The following is a 22371-nucleotide window of genomic DNA, read 5'->3' on the forward strand; positions in this document are numbered from 1 at the left end:
AAAACAAAGTCATGGAGGAGAGCAACAGCTTGGCTTATTCAGGGAAATTACAAGTAGCTCAAGATACGGGCAGCCTCCTAGGAGTGAGAAAGCTGGAGAGATGTGAAAAGGCCAAACTAACAGGCCTTTCTAACAAGCTAAGGAGCTTGAACATCATCTTGCAGCTGACCATGGTCAAAATGATTATGATGACTGTAACTAACATTCACTGAGAATGTGTTCCGGGCCAGGTGCTGTTGTAACTAATCCTACAAGGCAGGTCTGTTTTTATGCCCGTTCTGTGTATGGAGAAATTGAAGAGTGTTTGGGAGAGATGAGCTGTTGAAGAATGTTAAGCAAGTATAGCATGTTAAAATGTGCATTCTTAAAACACATCTCTGTATATACTACAGATAAAATAATACACCTTGCCTTTGCTTCAAAATAAACCAGAGTTTGTGGGTGAGGATATAAAGATTTCCAGTTGTTGAATCTAGGTGATGCATACTATTATACTAATCTCTCATCTTTTTTTCTTTTTTTTTTTTGAGACGGAGTCTTTGATCACCCAGGCTGGAGTATAATAGTGCAATGTCGACTCACTGCAACCTCTGCCTCCCAGGTTTAAGTGATTCACCTGCCTCAGCCTCCCAAGTAGCTGGGATTACAGGTGCACACCACCATGCCCAGCTAATTTTTGTATTTTTTAGTAGAGATGGGGTCTCGCTATGTTGGCCAGGCTGGTCTCAAACTCCTGACCTCAGGTGATCCACCCGGCTCGGCCTCCCAAAGTGCTGGGATTACACGTGTGAGCTAACATGCATGGACTCATCTTTTATATGTTTGAAGTCTTGCATAATAAATGTTTAAAATAATCACTGGCTATAATGTGGGCATCCAATTGAAAAGTAGGCAGTGGGAAGTAATAAAACCAGTTAGAGGATTGTTTGATAAGCGAAAGCTGATGAGGGCTGGGGAAGTGGCAGTATGCTAGAGAGAACAATCTTTTTTAGTAAATTTTTAATTTTTGTGGGTACATAGTAGGTGTATATATTTATGGGGTACATGAGATATTTTGATACAGGCATGCAATTACAGAATTACATCATAGGGCTGGGCGCGGTGGTTCACGCCTGTAATTCCAGCACTTTGGGAGGCCGAGGTGGGCAGATCACCTGAGGTCAGGAGTTCGAGACCAGCCTGACCCATATAGTAAAACTCCATCTCTACTAAAAACACAAAAATTAGCCATGTGTGGTGGGGTGCACCTGTAATCCCAGCTACTCGGGAGTCTAAGGCAGGAGGATCACTTGAATCTGGGAGGCGGAGGTTGCAGTGAGCCGAGATTGTGCCACTGCACTCCAGCCTGGGCGACAGAGCAAGACTGTCTCAAAAAAAATAAAAAAAAATAAAAAGAACTACATCATGAAAAATGGAGTATCAATCCTCATTTTATCCTTTGTTTTTATCCTTTGTTACAAACAATCCAATTACACTGTTATTTTAGAATGTACAATTATTACTGACTATAGTTACTTTGTTGTGCTATTAAATACTAGGTCTTATTCATTACAGAGAAAAATTGGAAAAATATTGCTTTGAACTTAGTCTTTGTGGTCGGGGGTGGGGTAGAGAAAAATCTCAAGTTTAAAGTCAGTCTAAAGTACCTAGCTTATGTGACAGTTAATGGAGAAGCTTTAACATTACAGGGAACATAAAAAGAGAATTTGGGAACAGTGGAGGACAGGGTATGGAAATGTGTCAAGTTTGGCATGCCAGTGAGGCACCTAGGCCAGTGGTCCTTTAATAAGAAATGTACATTGAGGTGAGACCGGTGGCTCACGTCTATTATAATCCCAGCACTTTGGGAAGTTGAGGCAGGCAAACTGCTTGAGCCCAGGAGTTCCAAGACCAGCCTGGGCAATATGGAGAAACACTCTCTCTACTAAAAATACAAAAATCAGATGGGCGTGGTGGTGTGCCTCTGTAGTACTAGCTGCTCGGGAAGCTGAGGTGGAAGAATCACTTGAACCTGGGAGATCGAGGCTGCAGTGAGCCACGATCATGCCACTGTACTCCAGCCTGGGTGACAGAGCAAGACCCTCTCTCAAAAGAAATGTACATTGAATGTACCCCCAATGTAAACATATCTGTTTATGGCCAGGTGCAGTGGCTCATGCCTGTAATCCCAGCACTTTGGGAGACCAAGGCAGGTGGATCACCTGAGGTCAGGAGTTCGAGACCAGCCTGGCCAACATGGTGAAACCCTGTCTCTACTAAAAATACAAAAATTAGTCAGCCGTGGTGATGGATGCCTGTAATCCCAGCTACTCTGGAGGCTGAGGCAGGAGAATCGCTTGAACCTGGGAGGTGGAGGTTGCAATGAGCCGAGATCACGACATTGCACTCCAGCCTGGGCAACAAGAGCAAAACTCCATCTCAAATACAAAAACAAAACAAAAAACTGTATCTGTTTGTAAGTTATCTCTATGATCTACAGCATGAATATATTATGTAACAAAAATACTTTTTTTAGACAGAGTGTCACTGTGTTGCCAGGATGGAGTGCAGTGGCACAAACTTGGCTCACTGTAACCTTTGCCTCCCAGGTTCAAGTGATTCTCCTGCCTCAGCCTCCCAAGTAACTGGGAGAAAACTACTTTTTACACAGCATAGAAGTTCTAGTATTTCTTTCCCACAATCTAAAGGGCTGTATCTCATACCCTTAGAGTATGCAAACCCTGCTTTATGGACCACTGATCTATGTCAAAATGATGGCTTTGGGACCAAGATGTTCAATCTGTTGAAACCTCAGTTTACTTCCCTGTAAAATGACAAATGTTATTTTCCTCACAGAGGAATGAGAATTGTATGAGATTCTATGTATATATTACTGAGGTCAGCACAATTACAGCACCAGGGGGTCGGAAGTGCTATCCACATTCCCACAGCCTACCTTCTCCCCAAGGCTCTTGCTCCAGCCTCCATTTCCTTCAGTTTAAAAGAAAAGAATGGAAAATGCTTTGTTTCTTGTGTAATGACTTTGCAGATGCATTTAAGTATCTTCCCAAGTAGCTTAAGAACTCTTCGAAGCTGAGTAAGCACCTGACTTCATGGGCATTTGCTTGCCTCCATCCCATCCTCAAACTGGAGGTGCAGATATGCCTACAAACCCTTCAGCTGGTCGGCTTAGAACAGGTTACATATCCTCATCAGAAACACACACATACCCACACACACTTAACGTCCATCTGTAAGGCAAATAACTTTTCACCATACTTTGTTTAAACAGAGGAAACGTCTTCGTAAGACTAATCATTACTCGGTCCACTAAATATTAGTGAGGACGAGGGGAGAGATGAATGGGATACATCAAAGATTTCAACTTGTCGATTTATCACTCAAAGTATACCCAAGTACATCCTGTGTGGCTCTGGATGGCAAAATATCACCTCACAGCTCAAGATGGTTTCCCCCAAAAACAGGGACACGAGCCACTTTCATGCTGTCACAGCAACTGCCAAAAGAGCATCTGTAAAGAAGTTCATGGCTATGAGCTCAAGATGGTTTCCCCCAAAAACAGGGACACGAGCCACTTTCATGCTGTCACAGCAACTGCCAAAAGAGCATCTGTAAAGAAGTTCATGGCTATGGATCTCATTTCCTTGAAGAATTAACTTTTCTCTGGTTACAAGGAGACGCAATGAAAGCCTGACTCAAATCTCTAACTTCCACTGAGGGGGGAAAAATTAAACGTTAAAATAAAAGACACAGGATTAGTAGCATCTCTGTCTGCAGAACAAATAGCACATCTGTCTACCTTGGAGATTAGAACTGGATTCTTTATTCTGCTCCTAGTAGTGTATAAAAATGATCTAGAGAGTTTAAAAAAGAACAGTTAAAATTTAGACTCTGCTTCCATCATTTTCTGCAGAACAAGTTCCTATAATTGTCACACTTCTGGGAACTGAAAACCACACGCAAAATAAGCACATGTAAGGCTTGGTGTCCATTTCTGAAATGATTTAGCTGAAGCTAAGGACAAGGTGACAGCAAAAAGCTCCAAAAGCCTTGCCTTCAACTATTCATGTGATCCAATGCTGCCCTCTAGCAATGGGAGAGAGAAATAGCACTAACAAGCCCACTGGTTTCAGGAATTTGAGGTTTTAGCATTAATACTATTTACTATGGAAAAAGTTGCTGAGAAAGGAAATAGGGGAAGTGTCTCCACAATTAGATTGCAATAGTCCATCTCAAGATGAAATGTTCTTTTAGAAAGATGCTGGGATAAGTTAACACAACCCACACCTATTGGACTGCTCTACATCCTATGTCCTCTCCAGCTGACCCAGGAGAGCCTTGAAGACACAAAGGGACCTATTACTTCACTGGGCAGAGCTACTTTCTGTTGCTGAAAAAACTCCCTCCTCCGCCCTGACTTCTCTCTTCCATGTTTTAGTAGAGGGTGGGGCTGAAAGCTATTAGACCTAACTTGATACTTCTCATAACACCCGCCCAACCCCTTTAATGCTTCTTAAATGCACAACATAGTATCAGTTCTTCCTAAGAAATGTAAGGACTGGTCTCAAGCAAGGTTATATTATAACTATGGAGCCAGCTGTCAACCTTGAAATACAAATTAAACATTTAAGTTGGCATAATGAACACTTATCTCCAGGAAGGGCAGTGGCTGATAATCTGTAGGACAAGACTACCAGGTTTACTATGCCCCCTCTTCAAATAACAATGACAATGATTTGAAGTAATAAGCCCAGAAAAGCCTTTTCATTTCCAAAATCACCTTTCCCAGAAGACTTGGAAGTTCAAACTTCACTACGTGAGATTTCACTGCTCTATATCAAGCCGACTGACCTCCACAGCTCAAGAGACTACCTGTTAGCTGATCCCCTAAAGCAAAGAGAGATCTATTCAGGAAGGGGGAAACTAGGCATCAGGGTTAGCTGTGAAGTATGAGAAAATCTGCTTATATTTTATTTTTGGCTACAGACAGGTGTTTCCAATTTCTCATGTTTAGTCTTAAATGCATCCAAGTTTGTGTGTGTGTGTGTTGGGGGTAGTGGGAAGAACCAGATACACTTATTTTCAAACAAAAGCTGCCACATGTTTATTAAGACATTACCGGCTCTTAAGCACACTGACTCTATAAATCATTTTCCATATATTATCACACATTCGGGAAAGTTTCTGAGACGATATATCAAGACAGGCTTATCTTGTGACTCAACCGGACCTGAGGAAAGAACAAAAGAAATTAAATACCTGATTTATAGCTGCTGGTCATCAACAAACACGTACTGGCAATGTAATCTTTAGAGACAGGATAGCCAAACTGCTTTCCCCTCCTGGCTAAAGCTTTGCCCAAAATGCCTGTAACTTCAAAAATCCTTTGTCCTAATTAAATATATATATCTGCATTCTCAAAGTCTCTCAACATTCATTAATCTCTGAGGAGACCAAACAGTCAACTGAGATGAAGAGGCCAATTGCAAAGCTCAATCTCAGAACCACTGCATCTCAGACCCGAAAGGACGCTATGAGAAGGGAAGGATGTTCTATGGTTTGAAATATTGGGCAGTAGAACTAATGGCCAGGCCCATTATCTAGCTCTGTGAAACAGGGCAAGTTGCTAATTTCTCAAGAAACATATATATATGAGGATTTAAGCTCATACAAGCTATAGCTATATTTGAAGACCCATCTCTCTGTGTTATTAAGTCTTTTGTGGATTAAACATGCTCAGTAATTACAATTTTGATGAGAATTATTGAATGCAACATTAGAGATCAGACCTCAGAAGAACCGAGCCAGATTATTGTGATTTGGGATAAGAAATTTCCAAGGAAGGTTCAACTTCAGCTAGACGGTTCCTGATCTACTTCCATCCCACCCCTCTAAATAAAGATGCAGTAACCTAGGGGTAAAGAAACAAAGCTCAGCTAATGTGCTGCTTCCACCAATTGACAGCAATGGATGTAACCTTAAAACCGGCAGAATTTGTAAGAAAAGGGTTTTCTTACTTCAAATAGTCTCTTTAGAAGTCTGAGTAATGGTGCAACCTGGAAAAGTGAAAAATAAGTCATCTAAACTTTGTAATTACCCACAGTATTTTCAATTAGATCACAGAGTGGCATTTAGGAAGATTTTAGCGGGAAAAATATGTAATTACAATCATTCACACCAGGCAGTTAGGTTCAGACTCGTCAATCTGACATTCTGGAGGATTCGAACGCCTCAGATTTTAGATAACATGAGTAAGCTTACTCCAAAGTTTCACATGGGGGTCTATGAAATACCTGATCAGAAATAATCAATAAAAATGTCATCAGTCCATTCCAGTCACTGGTATAGCTAGAAACAGTCTCATTCTACAGAGCAATCCCCTGGTGAAAAATCTAATGGCCTTTGGGTCTTAGAGAAAAGAAAATTTCAGTTATAAAAATACCAAAGGATTTGGAAGAGAAGTGCAATAAGAATCTGCATCCTTTTATAAAATACAAAACTGAAATAGAACCACTCCAAATCTGATCTGAAATGAGACTGATGAAATTATCCTGGTATAACCCATTTTCCTTTCAAAGTAAGTAGAACTTTAAACTACATTATTGTCTGGTATATTCTTCTTTCACAACTATTTCCTCAAAACCAATTTACATTCCTCCTTTTCTTCACTCCTGATTTTAGTTCATTTTGAAAGCAGGAGTTCCCTAAAGCATACAAACATAAACACAGGGTTCTATGTAGCATTCACTAGCAACACAAGGAGCAAGGAAAGAGGGCTGTGATTTACATCACAAGTTTTCTACTGAAAACTCTTTAGTTTGCCCTGAAGATCCACCTTGTCACCTATATCTTCTGGCAATGATGTAATTAGGTTTTGTTTGTTCCTGTTTTATAGCCAAGTATGTCGGGTACAGAAAAGAACCTGGACAGTGCATGTAAGTTTTGGTTATCTTTGTGCTTAACACCCTTATTTACAGCTTACAGCTACAGGGAAAGAAACACCTTTTAAAAAGAAATCAATTAAATCTAGTGGAATAAACTGAATTATTAAATCAGCAAAAGTTCATCTAAACATAAGGCACCAAGAAAGTGGAAATATTATTAAAGTGGCTACTTTTCCTCAATTTGACATTCTCAAAATAGTGCTTTCCAAAAAATATATATATTCCCCTGGTGAACTTTTCTGCTAGTGACATTTTATGGTAGAAAAATACCCAAAGATAATGAAGATGAGAGTCAAGATAAACAGGCTATAATTTACTAATTGTAGAATTAGGAATATATAGTATCTCTTCATACTGTCACACGTAGTTTATAGGTATCTCTGACTTTTAAACATAAATAATACCTACCTATACATCAGGGCCTTGCCCTTTTCATTCCCCAAGGCAAAGTATCCACTTCTTGGAGAAAAATCCATGGTATGAACATGAGAAATATTCTTCTTTTTAACCACTGGGAAGTTTGAAAATACTGTACAGGAAGGAAGATGAACCTGCAGGAGATAATAAAAAGCTTTAAACTGTAACAACTGGGAGCTCATGTTTCTTAAATTGTAATCTTCGTTCTTTCTGCTGAAACATAAAGCTCATTCTGATTGTAGCACACAAGAAAGTACAGTCTATTAGTGCAGCAAAGTATTCCAAAATCAAGTTTGATCTTTCATTTTTTTTATTACTTTATTTTTATAGTTAAGAGACATGACTGCAGTTTTGCTACATGAATTTCTTGCACAGTGGTGAAGTCTGGGCTCTTAAGTGTCACCATCATTCCAATGGTGGACAGGGGTGTCCAATCTTTTGGCCTCCCTGGGCCAAAACGCAAGAAGAACTGTCTTGGGCCACACACAAAATACACTAACACTAACAACAGGTGATGAGCTAAAAAAAAAAAAAAAAAAAAAAAAACTCATGTTTTAAGAAAGTTTACAAATTAGTGTTGAGCCACACTCAAAGCGTCCTGGGCCGTGGGTTGGACAAGCTTGATGTACACTGTACCTATTAGATAATTTCTCGTCCCCTATCCCCCTTCCATGCTGTCACCCTTCCAAGTCTCCAATGCCTATTATTCTATCCTCTGTGCCCATGTGTACACATTATGAAATTTTATCTTTAATGTGTTATTAACTGAGAAGAAAAGGAGGAAAGAGAAAAAAGCATCAACACAGCATCTAGCATGATGCCTGAGAGATTCAAATGTTTGTTCAATGAATAGATTAATGAATACACTAAAGCAAACAGCACCCACTCTAGCTTAATGGCCACAGTAAAGAATACTAAAATCTGATCACAGGGAAAAGAGATTTTAAACATGAAGATTCATCTGGTTAGTCAAATGGTGAAAAAAATGAAACATTATAAAGTCTGATTTTACATAACTGAAACCTAGGCAAAGTCATACCACATATATTCTACTACCATAAAATTGCCATTTTGTACTTTTAATTTTCAACTATTGTATATACTCTTTGCCTTTTACAATTTCTCCTCAAAGAGAGCTGAATCATGAAAATCTAACTCCAAGTGAAACTGTCCTGATTTAGAGACAGCCAAAAGCTCACCTCAAAGCCAGACCTAAGTATGAGGAGGAACACACACATCTCTTTCTCCAGAATCTACTTCCTAAGTTCAAGAGACAGGTCCTCACCCAATTTGTGGATGAATAAAACCCAGGTGTGGAAGCAGTTACCTTTAGGCCACAATTGTAACAACGCTCACTTTCAGATGTTCTCTTAGCTCTCCGAAAAGATATAGCACCTTGATGTTCAAATACATATAACCGTTACCATTCAGCTATTTACCTGGGCAGTTAGTCATCCTCCACACTTTCAGGTCACACTTTATACCATCAATCAAAGTGATTTTCACAGACAAGTGCTGGGTAAAACCCATTGATACATACACCTATTAAACTGCTTTCAGTCAGTCACACACTAGGCCAAATTCTGATACATACTTACCGACCATTTTGTCAAGAAAATACTGTTTACAGTGAATCTCCAAGCCACATTCAATTATTTTCAACTTTGCTGGAAGGCAGGTTCTGCCTGCACAGCACAGCATCAATGTGAAGGCAATGGTGCTAATGAGAAGTGGTCTTGACCCATTAAAGCTAAGTTGGCAGTACCCCAATTTGGTCTTCACTTCTAAAGTTCTTAAATACCACTCTCTATACAGGTTCCTCAAGAAATTACTTTTTTATATTAAGTATATATATTTTTTCAAGCACTTAGTAAAAAAGCAGACTCCTGTTTTATAGAGAGAAGCCACAACATGGATATTGCAAAAATTTATTTACATTTAATTTGGGAAGGCAGATATTCTACAAATCTGTGATAAGTACCTTGGTTTAACTGTGTTTCGCTTGTGTTATTGTAAGTTTGTATCCTCCAAGCATGCCCCAACTATGAACAGATGATCCAAAGCATCAGGAAAGCAGATGACCAGGAAAAAAACATTTGCTGCAAGGGCTAAGGACAAAGCTGTCCTACCTCTGCCTTTTGTTCCCACCTTCTTCACCTGATACTACAAAACCATGCCTCAGGCATTCACGCACCAACTTTCCTGGAATGACTTTGAAGTTTGGGGAGCTAGTTTTCTGACTCTTCCTCATCAAAATACACTAGAACCAACCTTTCTATCTGAATTTTTATTTTTTTTTATTTTTTTTTTTTTTGAGATCAGGTCTCACTCACTGTTGCCCAGGCTGGAGTGCAATGGCGTGATCTCAGCTCACTGCAACCTCTGCCTCTTGGGGGCAAGCAATTCTTCTGTCTCAGCCTCCGGAGTAGCTGGGATTACAGGTGTGGGCCACCACACCCAGCTAATTTTTTTATTTTTAGTAGAAATGGGGTTTCCTCTTGTTGGCCAGGCTAGTCTCAAACTCCTGGCCTCAAGTGATCCTCTCACCTTGGCCTCTCAAAGTGCTGGGATTAAGGTGTGGGCCACCGCACTTGGCCTATTTTTAAATTTTATTTCTGCTACTGACTTGGAATATGGGGGAAAGGAGGTGGATTGTTTACAATGTCCTCCTAAGACATCAATAGTCTCTACCTGCAAGTATCTACACTTCCCCAGTGTAACCTCTCACTGCATTGCTGAATCTTCCCTTAGGCCAAAGATCTCACCTGATTAAAACTACGCAGTGCTCTGACGTCTATTTATAGTCCCTGTTTTAAAAGCTACAATTGAACTATTAATTAGGAAAAATGCCTATAAAGATCCGACTTCTTTAACTCCTGGCCTCAGGTGATCCATCCGCCTCAGCCTCAAAAAGTGCTGGGATTATAGGCGTGAGCCACCTCAGTCGGCTTTCTAATACCATTTCTATCACAACAGTTAAGTATCCAGATATCAAAATTCAACAAGTAAAAGCTCACTCATCCTTGATTTAATGGGTAGAAAGTTCCATGACATTCTACTACATCCAAAATTGTCGATGTAACAGGAATTTGACTTCTGAGTCTCCTGCTATTCCAACAGCTGAAATTCACAGTGATTTGTAATGGGATGACAAAACTGTCTGAATCATTATAAGGGATTGATTGCATTTAACGATACTAACAATGTTTTACCAAGGCATTATGGAGCTGCTATGCCTGGCTTCTTTCCATTAGATATCATGGTTGACTACCATTTAAAAACTCTGATTTGGCTTTTACTAATGAATTCCTTGTGTGATTTTGCCACAATAAAAAAATATATAAATGCTGTCATGATCACTGAAGCAAACTATGCAGAACTATTATATGCCTTGCAGAATATATTATGTCAACAGCAGATAGATCCCATGGTTTTCTAAAACAATTTACTACCATTAAAGTGATAAAAGGTTAATATTACTAGTACACCACTCCCATTAGGGAGCAGGGATTTTAAAGCTGACTTGAATTAGAACCTTCTCATTTATCAAATGATTCATTCAACAGAGAGGCAATAAAATGCTATGCTGTATTTTTCACTCTTTCTCCAGCAAACCATTTTGTTGTTGTTGTTGTTTTTGAGACAGAGTCTAACTCTGACACCCAGGCTGGAGTGCAGAGGCACGATCTCGGCTCACTGCAACCTCCACCTTCCAGGCTCAAGCGATTCTCCTGCCTCAGCCTCCTGAGTAGCTGGGATTACAGGCGCCCACCACAAAGCCCAGCTAATTTTTGTAATTTTAGTAGAGATGGGGTTTCACCATGTTGGCCAGGCTGATCTTGGATTCCTGACCTCAAGTGATCCACCTGCCTTGGCCTCCCACAGTGCTGGGATTACAGGTCTGAGCCACCACGCCCAGCGCAACAAAACATTTCTTAAGGAAATCATACGCAGAATCCCAATATATACTAGAGACAACAATGATACTGCTCTACATGATACAAGTAGGCGCTTAGCCTCCTCCTTGCCCTACATGCCATATAAAGCCCTGTGCAGAATCTAGGGCTCTGTGGAATTCAGCCAGAAAACCAATGAACTGCTAGAAAAAAATGTGGCATCCAAATCACAATTCTGCCCTTTATTAACTGTTTACTTTGGTTAAGTTAATCTCTGAAGAACTGTTATTTGGCTCAAACTTTTTGTAGAACTCTTTGTAAATCTTTGTAAACTATATATTCTAATATATATAGTTTATATTAGAAACTGACAAAGCTGACGGCAGATGCAAGGCTTTTTGCCAAGTGAGCACAACAAAAATAACACACTTTGTAAAGTGTGTACAATCTGGTAGTATACACATAGCAGCAAATGCAATTCTGCTATTCAAAGTTCTATGCCTTCTGTATACCTGGTGCAAAAAATTAAGTGAATGAGGAAATTGGTTCTGCCTGAAGAGTAGGAAACTTCACAGAGATGGGGTGACACTGAAGCTGAGCTCTAAGGTTGGGCAGAAAAGAGTTTCCATAGGCCCGAGGCTGCTATCCTTAGAAAGTTCTGGGCCAGGCCCAGTGGCTCATGCCTATAATCCCAGCACTTTGGGAGCCCAAGGCGGGCAGACCATGAGGTTGGGAGTTTGAGACCAGCCTGACCAACATGGTGAAACCCCGTCTCTACTAAAAAAAAAACAATACAAAAATTAGCTGGGCGTGGTGGCACACGCCTATAATCCCAGCTACTCAGGAGGCTGAGGCAGAAGAATCACCTGAACCCAGGAGGCAGAGGTTGCAGTAAGCTGAGATCACGCCACTGCACTCCAGCCTGGGCAACAGAGCGAGATTCCGTCTCGGGGGGAAAAAAAAAAGAGAAAGGTCTGTTTACAAGGGTAGCCATCTCATGGTGTTGGAGAACTTGACTAGCACACAGTTCCTCATCCTGGCATGAAACTTTCCCTGAATGATATGGGTAGCTCACTGTGCCTAAACTGTTTGTACAAACAATGTGGTTTATGCTAAACACCCGGCTTTTCTTCTGGGAATCTAGAATTTTGGTACATGCTAAGCAGAAGGGTACAAGATAGGCAGAGGTGGTACCTATATGAACTCCCAATAAAAATCTTCCGCAATGAGTCTCTAATGAGCTTCCCAGGTAAAAAACACTTAACACATGTTGTTACAACTCATTACTGGAGGAATTAAACTGTCCTGTGTGACTCCACTAGAAGAGGACTCTTAGACGGTTTCCTCTGGACTTTACTCCATGTACCCTTTCCCTTTGCTGATTTTGCTTTGTATCCTTTTCACTGCAATACATTTTAGCCATGAGTTCAACGAACATATGCAGAGTCCTGGAAGTTGTCTATAGTTAGCCACCAAACCTGGAGGTGGTCCTGCAGATTCCTGACACAAGGGTTATATTCACAGGTACTATCTAGCTATTTAAATTACAATACTTTTACACAATTTAATTTTCAAGTTCAACTTACTTTCAAAACCCAAGAACTGCCTCCGTTCCATTAAGACAACAGGCCTTAAAAAGGCAGATGAGGAAAGAAAATTGTGAAGGAAGGGTTTGCCTTAAATATAGTCCTTAACATTAACACTGTAAGAAACCTCTGAAAACGAGGACCACTTTAGGAATGGTGAGAATGGACAGCAAAGCTTTCCTGAAAGAACTGACATAATCAAAAGTGGTGGTTACTGTGCATCCTTCCAACAACCACATCCAAAAGCTACAATACTAGTAATTTCTACATCAAAAGAAGCCACTGTTTTAAAAATAATTCAACACTCTCCTTTCCTGTTACTCTTGCATGTTTTCAACTTAAATTTAAAAATTAACAACGATAAAGGAGTAATGAAATATTTACCAATCTGACTGCTTCTTTCATTTTTTCTGAAGCAATTGCCAAGATTTCTGAAGTAGGATTGAAGGTCAGAGAAGTAACACCTGTAACCAAGTTCATTATAGCTTTTATTGGCTTTGGGTTTGTTTCTTGGAGACAAGAATCTTGATTGTATATATTTACCACTCCACAATTGGAACTACAAAGAGAAAAGGGATTAAAGTAGATTAAAAAACAAGTAAAAGGGCTTTCACAACCTAAGTGAATATAGATTTAACCCCACAAACTGGTATTTACAGGAATCATATGTTACAAAGAGTCCAGCTATCACCACTATAGCCACAGATGTCCTATAGAACCTCCAACCAAACAGGTTGAAAACAGAATTCAAATTCTCCCCCTTCTGTTGACTTCTTGAAGGTTAAACTTTACTGACTCTTCTTGCATCCTGTTTCCTTCACAGTCACCTCTTTCTCCACTGATTCTTGTCCTCAGGATTCTATTTCTAACCTACTTCTAGTGTCTCACTCATCTCATTTACTCCCACAGACCACCTAATCACCCACCACATCCAAATCAGTGCCTTTAGTCCTAATTATGCACTGCATTCCTAACGGTTTGTGGGGGTGGCCACATGCATTAATTATCTCTTCTAACACCATCACCCCTCCTTCCTTCCTTCCGCCTCCTTTCAATGACAATTCCACTCCTCTGGTTGCACAGGCCTGGAGCCTGAGAACGTGAATACTTCTCTCCCACTCCTCATCATCTAAGCATTTATCAAATACATTACAAACATCCTTTGCCTATTCCCCTATTGCCATTCCTACTGTCCTGGTGACTCATTACCTGATGCCTGCCTATTGCTGCAGTGACCTCAAGGCTCATCTCCCTGTCCCTTTCTTCCTCTTCTAAAAGCTTAAAGATTTGCTTAAGATTCTTTAAGAATAACTTTAAGATTCTAAAGCCTTAAATGGTCTTTAGAAAAGCACATCAGAAATCAATTACACTGAAGGGCAATTAAAATTAAATGAGTTTAAGCTACTAGTATTAGATTCTTTCCTATATAGGCCCTTCAAAGGTGACTAATAAAAGGTGATACAAAAAACAGAGGGCAAGGAAGACTGGCTTCACAAATTTGAGTGAAGACCATTTTTGTGCAGTTTTTCTTGCCCCACATAGAGGCAAATGCAGGTCTTCTTAAAACTACTTATAGTTTAAACAGCAGTCTTCATTTTAAAGGAGCTTGATTCCCAAAAGATCTGCTACTCATGAACTGCTGCCACAGCACACACTACCCTGGCAGATGCTTGGCTTGTGCTGAGATGTCCCTCGCTACAGGCTTGGCACAGGCATGGGTAGGAAAGGAAGGGGTCTTCATCAGGGCACTCCCCCTCCAAGGGATCTGTTCCTGTCTTACTGTCTAAGGCAGATGGCCTGGTCTCCAAGCTCCACAGCCTAGTTCTACTTGCCTTTCCTCCCAAACTCCAATTTGCAAATGGTGGTAGGGATATATATACAAGTAGTTTCCCCAGTTTTAACCTGGAAGGAGAGAGTGAACAAAGAGTAGATAGCATGCTAAGTTTCTGGACAGCAAGACCCCTTGACTTCCCATCCCAGGGAGGATTTGACTGAAATCACTTCATGGCTCAATTGTGTTTGGTCTAAGAAAATCATAAAAGCCTACTTCTTGAAGTTATAGAATTATGGGTGCTAATTAGTGGTTTAGTAAGGTAGCTTAGAATTACTGCAAAGTATCCAATGCCTCATCCTCCCACCCTGCATCTTCAGAATCAAGTAGGAGAACACACCCATCTTTTCCCCAGTGTAATAACCAATTTTTTCAGTAATAGCACAATGTGGTCTAGATAGTATTTTTAAAGTTTCTACAATACTATCAAATGGTATTTCCTAGAAACATGTTTTTTATTTATACCCTCAGTTGGATAAAGGAAAAATGCTTTAGGTATCTTAAAGATTTAAACCCAAAGTTAGACTTACCTCCTCATCAATGACAAGAAGCTGAAAATATTACAGGAAAACTTGATGTGACCAAACAGGCATTTTAAATAGGAAAAACTACAATGACATAAGGTAGCGCCAGCATTTTCTTTGCTAAAAAGGCATTCAACTGCAGTTATAGTAATCCCTCCTTATCTGCAGGGCATATGTTCCAAGACCCCAGTGGATGCCTCAAACTGGATTACTGAACCCTATGTGTACTGTGTTTTCTCCTAAACACACATCTCTGTAAAAAAAGTTTAATTTATAAATTAGGCATAATAACAGACTGACATAACTAACAATAAAACAGAACAATTATAACAATATATATCCTAATAAAATTTACATGAATGTGGTCTCTTGCTCTCAAAATATCTTACGTAGATTTCAGATTATGATTAACCACAGGTAATTAAAACCACAAACAGTGAAACTGCAGATAAGGGGGGAACTACTGTAATATTATTATTCAACACTGCACAAAGACGATAAAATGAAAAAAGCTCAGCTGGGTTGACCAATTTCCTAATTACTGAATAGTTTATAAAGAGAACTACTCACGCACCATCTAGTATATTCAATTCCTTAACATATTCTCATTAGCACAATGTGATTAAGGTTACAAGAATCTCTCTTACCCACAAGCAACATACTGTCCATTCCTAGATGTGGCAATGCTTAATCCATATAAACTGCCTTCATCAACAAATCTGTTAAGGCACTTCCTTGAGTTCACATCCCAAACATAAACTTCTCCATCCCCTGAATAAAAGAGTGAAAAAAATAGTTGTTACTTTTGCTTTAAACTTGAAAGGCAAGTAAACTGGCCACTCTCAGTCCCTCTTAATAGTACAGGAGATTACAAATACAGACCTATTATAACCCTCCTAGTTCTGGAAAACTGGACTAAGAATATTTCTTTTTTCTTTTTTCCATTTTTGAGACGCAGTTTTGCTCTTGTCACCCAGGCTGGAGTGTAACTGCTCCATCTTGGCACAATGCAACCTCCTTCTTCTGGGTTCAAGCGATTCTCCTGCCTCAGCCTCCCAAATAGCTGGGATTACAGGTTTGTGCCACCATGCCCAGCTAATTTTTGTATTTTTAGTAGAGACGGGGTTTCACCATGTTGGCCAGGCTGGTCTCGAACTCCTGACCTCAGGTGATCCACCTGCCTTGGCCTCCCAAAGTGCTGCGATTACAGCTGTGAGCCACCATGCCCGGCCTAAGAATATTTCTTGTATACATTCACATATACAGAAGAAAACTGCATCAGTTAGTCATTAATAGACAATACCTTTAGGTTTACATGAAAAAATCACAAGCTGTTGGTTTGAGTTGAACTTTTAGAAAAAGCTTCTAAGTTCCACTCAGATAAATAATTGGAGCAAAAATCTGAGGCAAAACAAAACACCACTCACTAGCATAGCTCTTCCAACATCTATCAACAGGTATTAGAGTACCTCATAGGCAAGATTAGTGATTTACATACCAAACTGTTAATGATGATGGAAGAGGAAGAAGTGAAAAACGAACTGATCCAGAACACAGGAATTTATAATTAAGACACATAATTTATCTATTACCAAGTTATTTAAATGATAAAAAATGCTAAACACAAGCTTACAAATAAGCACAGATAGTTTACTGAAATGACCATACATCCATCTCAAAAGTGGATCCTCACTATTTTACCTCTTCCTTTTTCTAGTACCTCAATATCCTTCCTTTTAGGATATTGCTCTAAACTTCACCCTTCCAAATGTACTCTTATTCTCCCAACAAGAATTCAGTGAATCTCAGTTTCAACTCCCTAACAAATAAAATGTTCCAGGCTGGAGTAAGGTGCAGGTGAAGCAGCAGTAAAACATATTTGGGAAAACTGAATAGGATTAAATTTTTAAACCTTTGCCTTATATGTTTGCCTGTACATTAATGCTATAATAAAGGAAAGTGTTTAAAAATTAGTCTCTCAATAGACTAAAATGGGAAGAGATCAAAAGCAAGAACATCTAGAAAGCAAGTGCATGAAATGACCATGAGTTGATGACTTATGGCAAAAAAGGCAGCAAAGAATCCATGAGATTGCCAGGCATGGTGGCTCATGCCTGTAATCCCAGCACTTTGGGAGGCCGAGGCAGGCAGATCACTTGAGGCCAGGAGTTCGAGACCAACCTGGCCAAAATGGTGAATCACCATCTCTACTAAAAATACAAAAATTAGCTGGGCGTGGTGGCACACGCCTGTAATCCCAGCTACCTGGGGAGGCTGAGGCATGAGAATTGCCTGAAGCCAGTAGGCAGAGGATGCAATGAGCCAAGATCACATCACTGCACTCCAGCCTAGGAGACAGAGCAAGACTCTGTCTCAAAAAAAAAAAGAATTCATGAGTAAACAAAGACAAAACCTGTAAAGTCAGAAAAAGGTAAACTCTTCAACTCTTTTTATCTCAAAATATTCTTTTCATGTAAAAACGTAATGTGAACAGTATGTTACCAATCACATAAACTACTCCATACAGAATAAGAAAAGGGTCTGCACCCAGTGGCTCACACCTATAATCCCAGCACTTTGGGAGGCCAAGGCGGGCGGATCACCTGAGGTCAGTAGTTCGAGACTAGCCTGGCCAACACTGTGAAACCCCGTCTTACTAAAAATACAAAAATTAGCCGGATGTGGTGATGTGCCTGTAATCCCAGCTACCCAGAAGGTTGAGGCAGGAGAATCGCTGGAACCCGGGAGGCAGAGGCTGCAGTGAGCTGAGATCGTGCCACTGCACTCCAGCCTGGGCAACACAAGACTCAGTCTCAAAAAAAAGAAGTGGCTGGGTGTGGTGGCTCATGCCTGTAATCCTAACACTTTGGGAGGCCGAGACAGGTGGATTGCCTGAGCCCAGGAGTTCGAGACCAGCCTGGGCAACACAGGGAAACCCCGTCTCTACTAAAATACAAAAAATTAGCTGGGCATGGCGGTATGCACCTGTAATTCCAGCTACTCAGGAGGTTGAGGCAGGAGAATTGCTAGAACCTGGGAGGCAGAGGTTGCAGTGAGCCGAGATCATGCCACTGCACTCCAGCCTGGGCAACAGAGTGAGACTCCATCTCAAAAAAAAAAAAAAAAGAAGAAGAAAAGGAGGAAGAAGGGGAGAGGGAGGAGGAGAACCATCAAAATTTCAAAATTACCCCTAACTTACCAAGGCTCAACTTTTGATTTCTCCTTCCCTGCTTTCTTAGGACCTTATTATAAATTAGACAGCCGTGACCAAATTTGTAAATACATTACATCTGCATCCAATTCATATACCAAATTTCAGTACCTCTGCTGACCAATCCTCCCCACCTCTTTTCCCTTCCCCACCTCTTCTCCCCTCCCTGACTCTCTCTCTCCCAGGGCCAAGGGTCATTTCATCAGGAATGTTACTCTGAATTCCTTCCTTCCTTCCCTCCCTCCCTCCCTCCCTTCCTCCCTCCCTCCCTTCCTTCCTTCCTCCCTTCCTTCCTTCCCTTCCTTCCTCCCTCCCTTCCTTCCTCCCTTCCTTCCTTCCTTCCCTCCTTCCTTCCTTCCTTCCTTCCTTCCTTCCTTCCTTCCTTCCCTCCTTCCCTCCTTCCTTCCTCTTTCTCTTCTTTTCTTTCTCTTCTTTCTGGTCACAAAAACTAGTATAATATAGAAAATATAGCTACTCCTGGCCTTTTATTCATTGATTAGAAACATACAAATGTAAATAACCTTGTGAAAGTCTGATTCTAGGATAAAAACAAAACAAAAATTAATGTTAATGCTAAAATTAATCCTTTTTAAAAAGTTAAATAATTTTAATTAATGCTACTAATTTTATTAACGTTAAATTACCAAATGCTCCTAGCTGAGGTCAAATAAAAATTATGCTAAAAAGCTGTACAGAGATTGCTGACTACTACTCACAGAGCAGAATCACTTGAAAGCCTCCCACTACCAAACACAGCATTAACTATGCTAAGATTATGTAGCTCTCCCAAGGGATGGCCCCCACGGTCCTTTGGGATACAGAATAAGAGTCAACAAGGCTTAGGGAAGTCAGAAAGGTAGAAGAGCAGGACAGTGCAATTAATTAAAAGAGCTACAGAAAGGTCAGAAAGGACAATAATGAAGACAATTTAAAACATTATCGAAGTCAAGAGAGTATTGTTACAGGAGTTGATGATTTTAAGTAACTTTCAAAAAGAAAGTCAGAAAACCTTCAAATGAATCATCTTTTTTTAAATAATGTCTGCCTTATCTTTTTAAGAAAGGTAAGACTACTTACTTAAAATCATGTCTCTTAAGATAATTGTAGATTCACATACACTGTAAGGAATAATACAGAAAATACAGTGTGGTCTTACTTTACCATTTCCCCCCAATGTTAACATTTTGCATAACTACAGGACAACATTACAACCAGGATAGTGACACTGATACAGTCAAGACACAAAACTTCCTGTCACCACAAGGACCCCTCCTGTTGGTCTTTTTTTTTTTTTTTTTTTTTTTGAGACGGAGTCTCGCGCCGTCACCCAGGCTGGAGTGCAGTGGCCGGATCTCAGCTCACTGCAAGCTCCGCCTCCCGGGTTCACGCCATTCTCCTGCCTCCGCCTCCCGAGTAGCTGGGACTACAGGCGTCCGCCACCTCGGCTGGCTAGTTTTTTGTATTTTTTAGTAAAGACGGGGTTTCACCGTGTTAACCAGGATGGTCTCGATCTCCTGACCTCGTGATCCGCCCGTCTCGGCCTCCCAAAGTGCTGGGATTACAGGCTTGAGCCACCGCGCCCGGCCTCCTGTTGGTCTTTTACAGCCACCTCCACTTCCCTCCTGCCCTCAAATCCTCCTTAAACCCTCACAACCACTAATCTATTCTCTGTATCTATGATTTTGTCATTTCAAGAATGTTAATATAAATCAAACTGTAGTGGAAGTTTTTCCTTTGCCCTCTGAAGGTTTCCTGAAAACCAAGTGACAAAAGATAGAATAGGGAAAAAAAGGCATATAAAATTTTATTTTAATGTTCATAGCACGGGAAATCATATGAGAATGATTACCCCTGAATAACCTTTTACATAAGCGTAATCTTCCCATTCTTTCCCCAAACATGTTAAAACTGCATGTTAAATTGTTAGCCCTCCACTATTATTAGTTAATGAGAAGGCAATGGCAACAAAAATGAATTCTAAAAATAAATCCGATTTTCTACCTAAAAAGAAACTTAAAACCAAACACGGCTTTTCGTTAAATTCATATATATACACATACATATATATATATATATATTTTTTTTTTTTTTTCTTTTTTTTGAGATGTGATCTCAGCTCAGTGCAGCTTCTGTCTCCCAGATTCCAGCGATTCTCTGCCTCAGCCTCCCGACTAGCTAGGATGCCTGGCTAAGTTTTGTATTTTCAGTACAGACAGGGTCTTACCATGTTGGCCAGGCTGGTCTTGAACTCCTGACCTCAAATGATCCACTCACCTCCGCCTCCCAAAGTGCCGGGATTACAGGAGTAAGCTACCACACCTGACCCTAGTTGTTTTTTGTTTTTTTGTTCTGCTTTTGTTTTTTTTGAGACAGAGTCTTGCTCTGTAGCCCAGGATAGACGGCTAAAAAAAAAATTTATTGAGATGGAGTCTTGTTCTGTCCCTCAGGCTGGAGTGCAGTGGCCCAATCACAGCTCACTGCAACCTCTGCCTCCCAGGTTCAAGCGATTCTCCCACCTCAGCCTCTCAAGTAGCTGGGATTACAGGCCCGTGCCACCACGCCCGGCTACTTTTTGCATTTTTAGTAAAGATGGAGTTTTACCATGTTGGTCAGGCTGGTCTTGAACCGCTGACCTCAAGGCATCCGCCCACTTCAGCCTCCCAAAGTAGTGTGATTACAGGTGTGAGCCACCGTGCCTGGCCCAAAATTTAAAATGTAAAAATATCCTTAGCTTCTTTCAAGTCATTGACTTACCCGAAGAGGCATACACTTTCTTACTATCTGAAGAGAATGTGGATGCTGCAACCCTTCCATTAATTTTCATGCTTCCAATCAGTTCTTTGGTCTAAAACAATAAATATTTATCAAACTGTTAGAAAGTATACAGAAGAATCACACAATGTAGAGAAAACTAACCTAGTTCTCTATTTTCTAGCACCTACTCAACTGTATTTTTCCCTGTAATCAAAAGGTCTACCCCAACTGCCAACAACTTCTCTCCAAGTCCCACCTGTGCTCCTCTACTTAGAGATGCATATTTAAGGACACACTGAGTTAGGGTTCAAGACTATGCCTACACTAATGTCTTGTGGGAGAAGAACAAGTAGCAATAATAATGCTTTACCTTCATTGCTAGCAAATGCAAATATCCAGCAATGCCATTTATGAGCAAGAAGGACCCATCTGAGGAGACTTCAAAGCTCCTCACTATCTTCTCTTTCAAACCTAAAATAGGAGATAAGGCAATTAAATAAAGTTTATACAGTTTTCAATAAAACTATCATCTATTTACAAATGAGTTTCTTACTTTTTAAAATATGTAAGTGGCTCAAATTAAACAAAACCCTGGCTCAGACCCTGAATAAGTCTAAACCCAGGCATCACTGAGACTGACCCAAACATAAGGTCACTACAAAGCACTTAGCAAACTTCTCTTCTTTGTCCTGGTTAGCATTTACCATTTTACTTGCAGGCCACAGACTCAGCTCTCCAAACAGTAAACATATCAATTAATTTTCCAAATATATGCAGTAATACCGCTAATTAACTAAAAGAATAAATTATACTTCTTTGTCACAAAGTTCATTACCAGAAGGGAAATACACTGCCACTAGAGACAGCCAAAAACATAAAAACATATACAAACTAGCTGCTGGCCACTTACTAAGCAGCTCATGATGGAGAGGAGTCTCATCTTTAACTTTGTGAGACAAAAAAAAAAAAAAAAAAAAAAAACCCAAAACTTTTCACAATATGTCAGTTTACTTAAGGATTGACTAGCTTCTCTGGATGTGACACATGTAACCAAATCATATGAGAGCTAGGTATATAAACCAGTCAACTTACTTACAAAAGGACATGTCTTTTTCCATGACTGAAAGGTTCATATTGACTATACAGGAGACTCTTCCTGACATCAAAATGCTTAGAGAGCCAAGTTACTCTTTAAAAAGTTACCTAAT

The 22371-nt window shown here is 40.2% G+C and overlaps 1 protein-coding gene across 3 annotated transcripts in view; it reads right to left on the bottom strand.

Annotated features, from left to right (window-relative positions):
* Positions 1 to 5079: 5079 nt before the first annotated feature.
* UTP18 (UTP18 small subunit processome component) overlaps positions 5080 to 22371 on the bottom strand; it is a 37424-nt gene continuing 20132 nt past the window's right edge. For all 3 annotated transcript variants that reach the window (XR_012425657.1, XM_074019309.1, XM_005583753.5), the window contains 7 exons: positions 21534 to 21634; positions 21164 to 21254; positions 15846 to 15969; positions 13228 to 13402; positions 7353 to 7495; positions 6018 to 6056; positions 5080 to 5230 (listed from right to left, as the gene is read on the bottom strand). Coding sequence is in view for 2 of the 3 variants with exons in the window: in XM_074019309.1 (XP_073875410.1) it covers positions 6032 to 6056; positions 7353 to 7495; positions 13228 to 13402; positions 15846 to 15969; positions 21164 to 21254; positions 21534 to 21634 (659 nt within the window). In the remaining variant the exon portion in view is untranslated. The remainder of the gene's footprint in view (positions 5231 to 6017; positions 6057 to 7352; positions 7496 to 13227; positions 13403 to 15845; positions 15970 to 21163; positions 21255 to 21533; positions 21635 to 22371) is intronic.

This window comes from Macaca fascicularis, chromosome 16 (assembly GCF_037993035.2).
Source record: "Macaca fascicularis isolate 582-1 chromosome 16, T2T-MFA8v1.1".
Classification (NCBI taxonomy): Eukaryota; Metazoa; Chordata; class Mammalia; order Primates; family Cercopithecidae; genus Macaca; species Macaca fascicularis.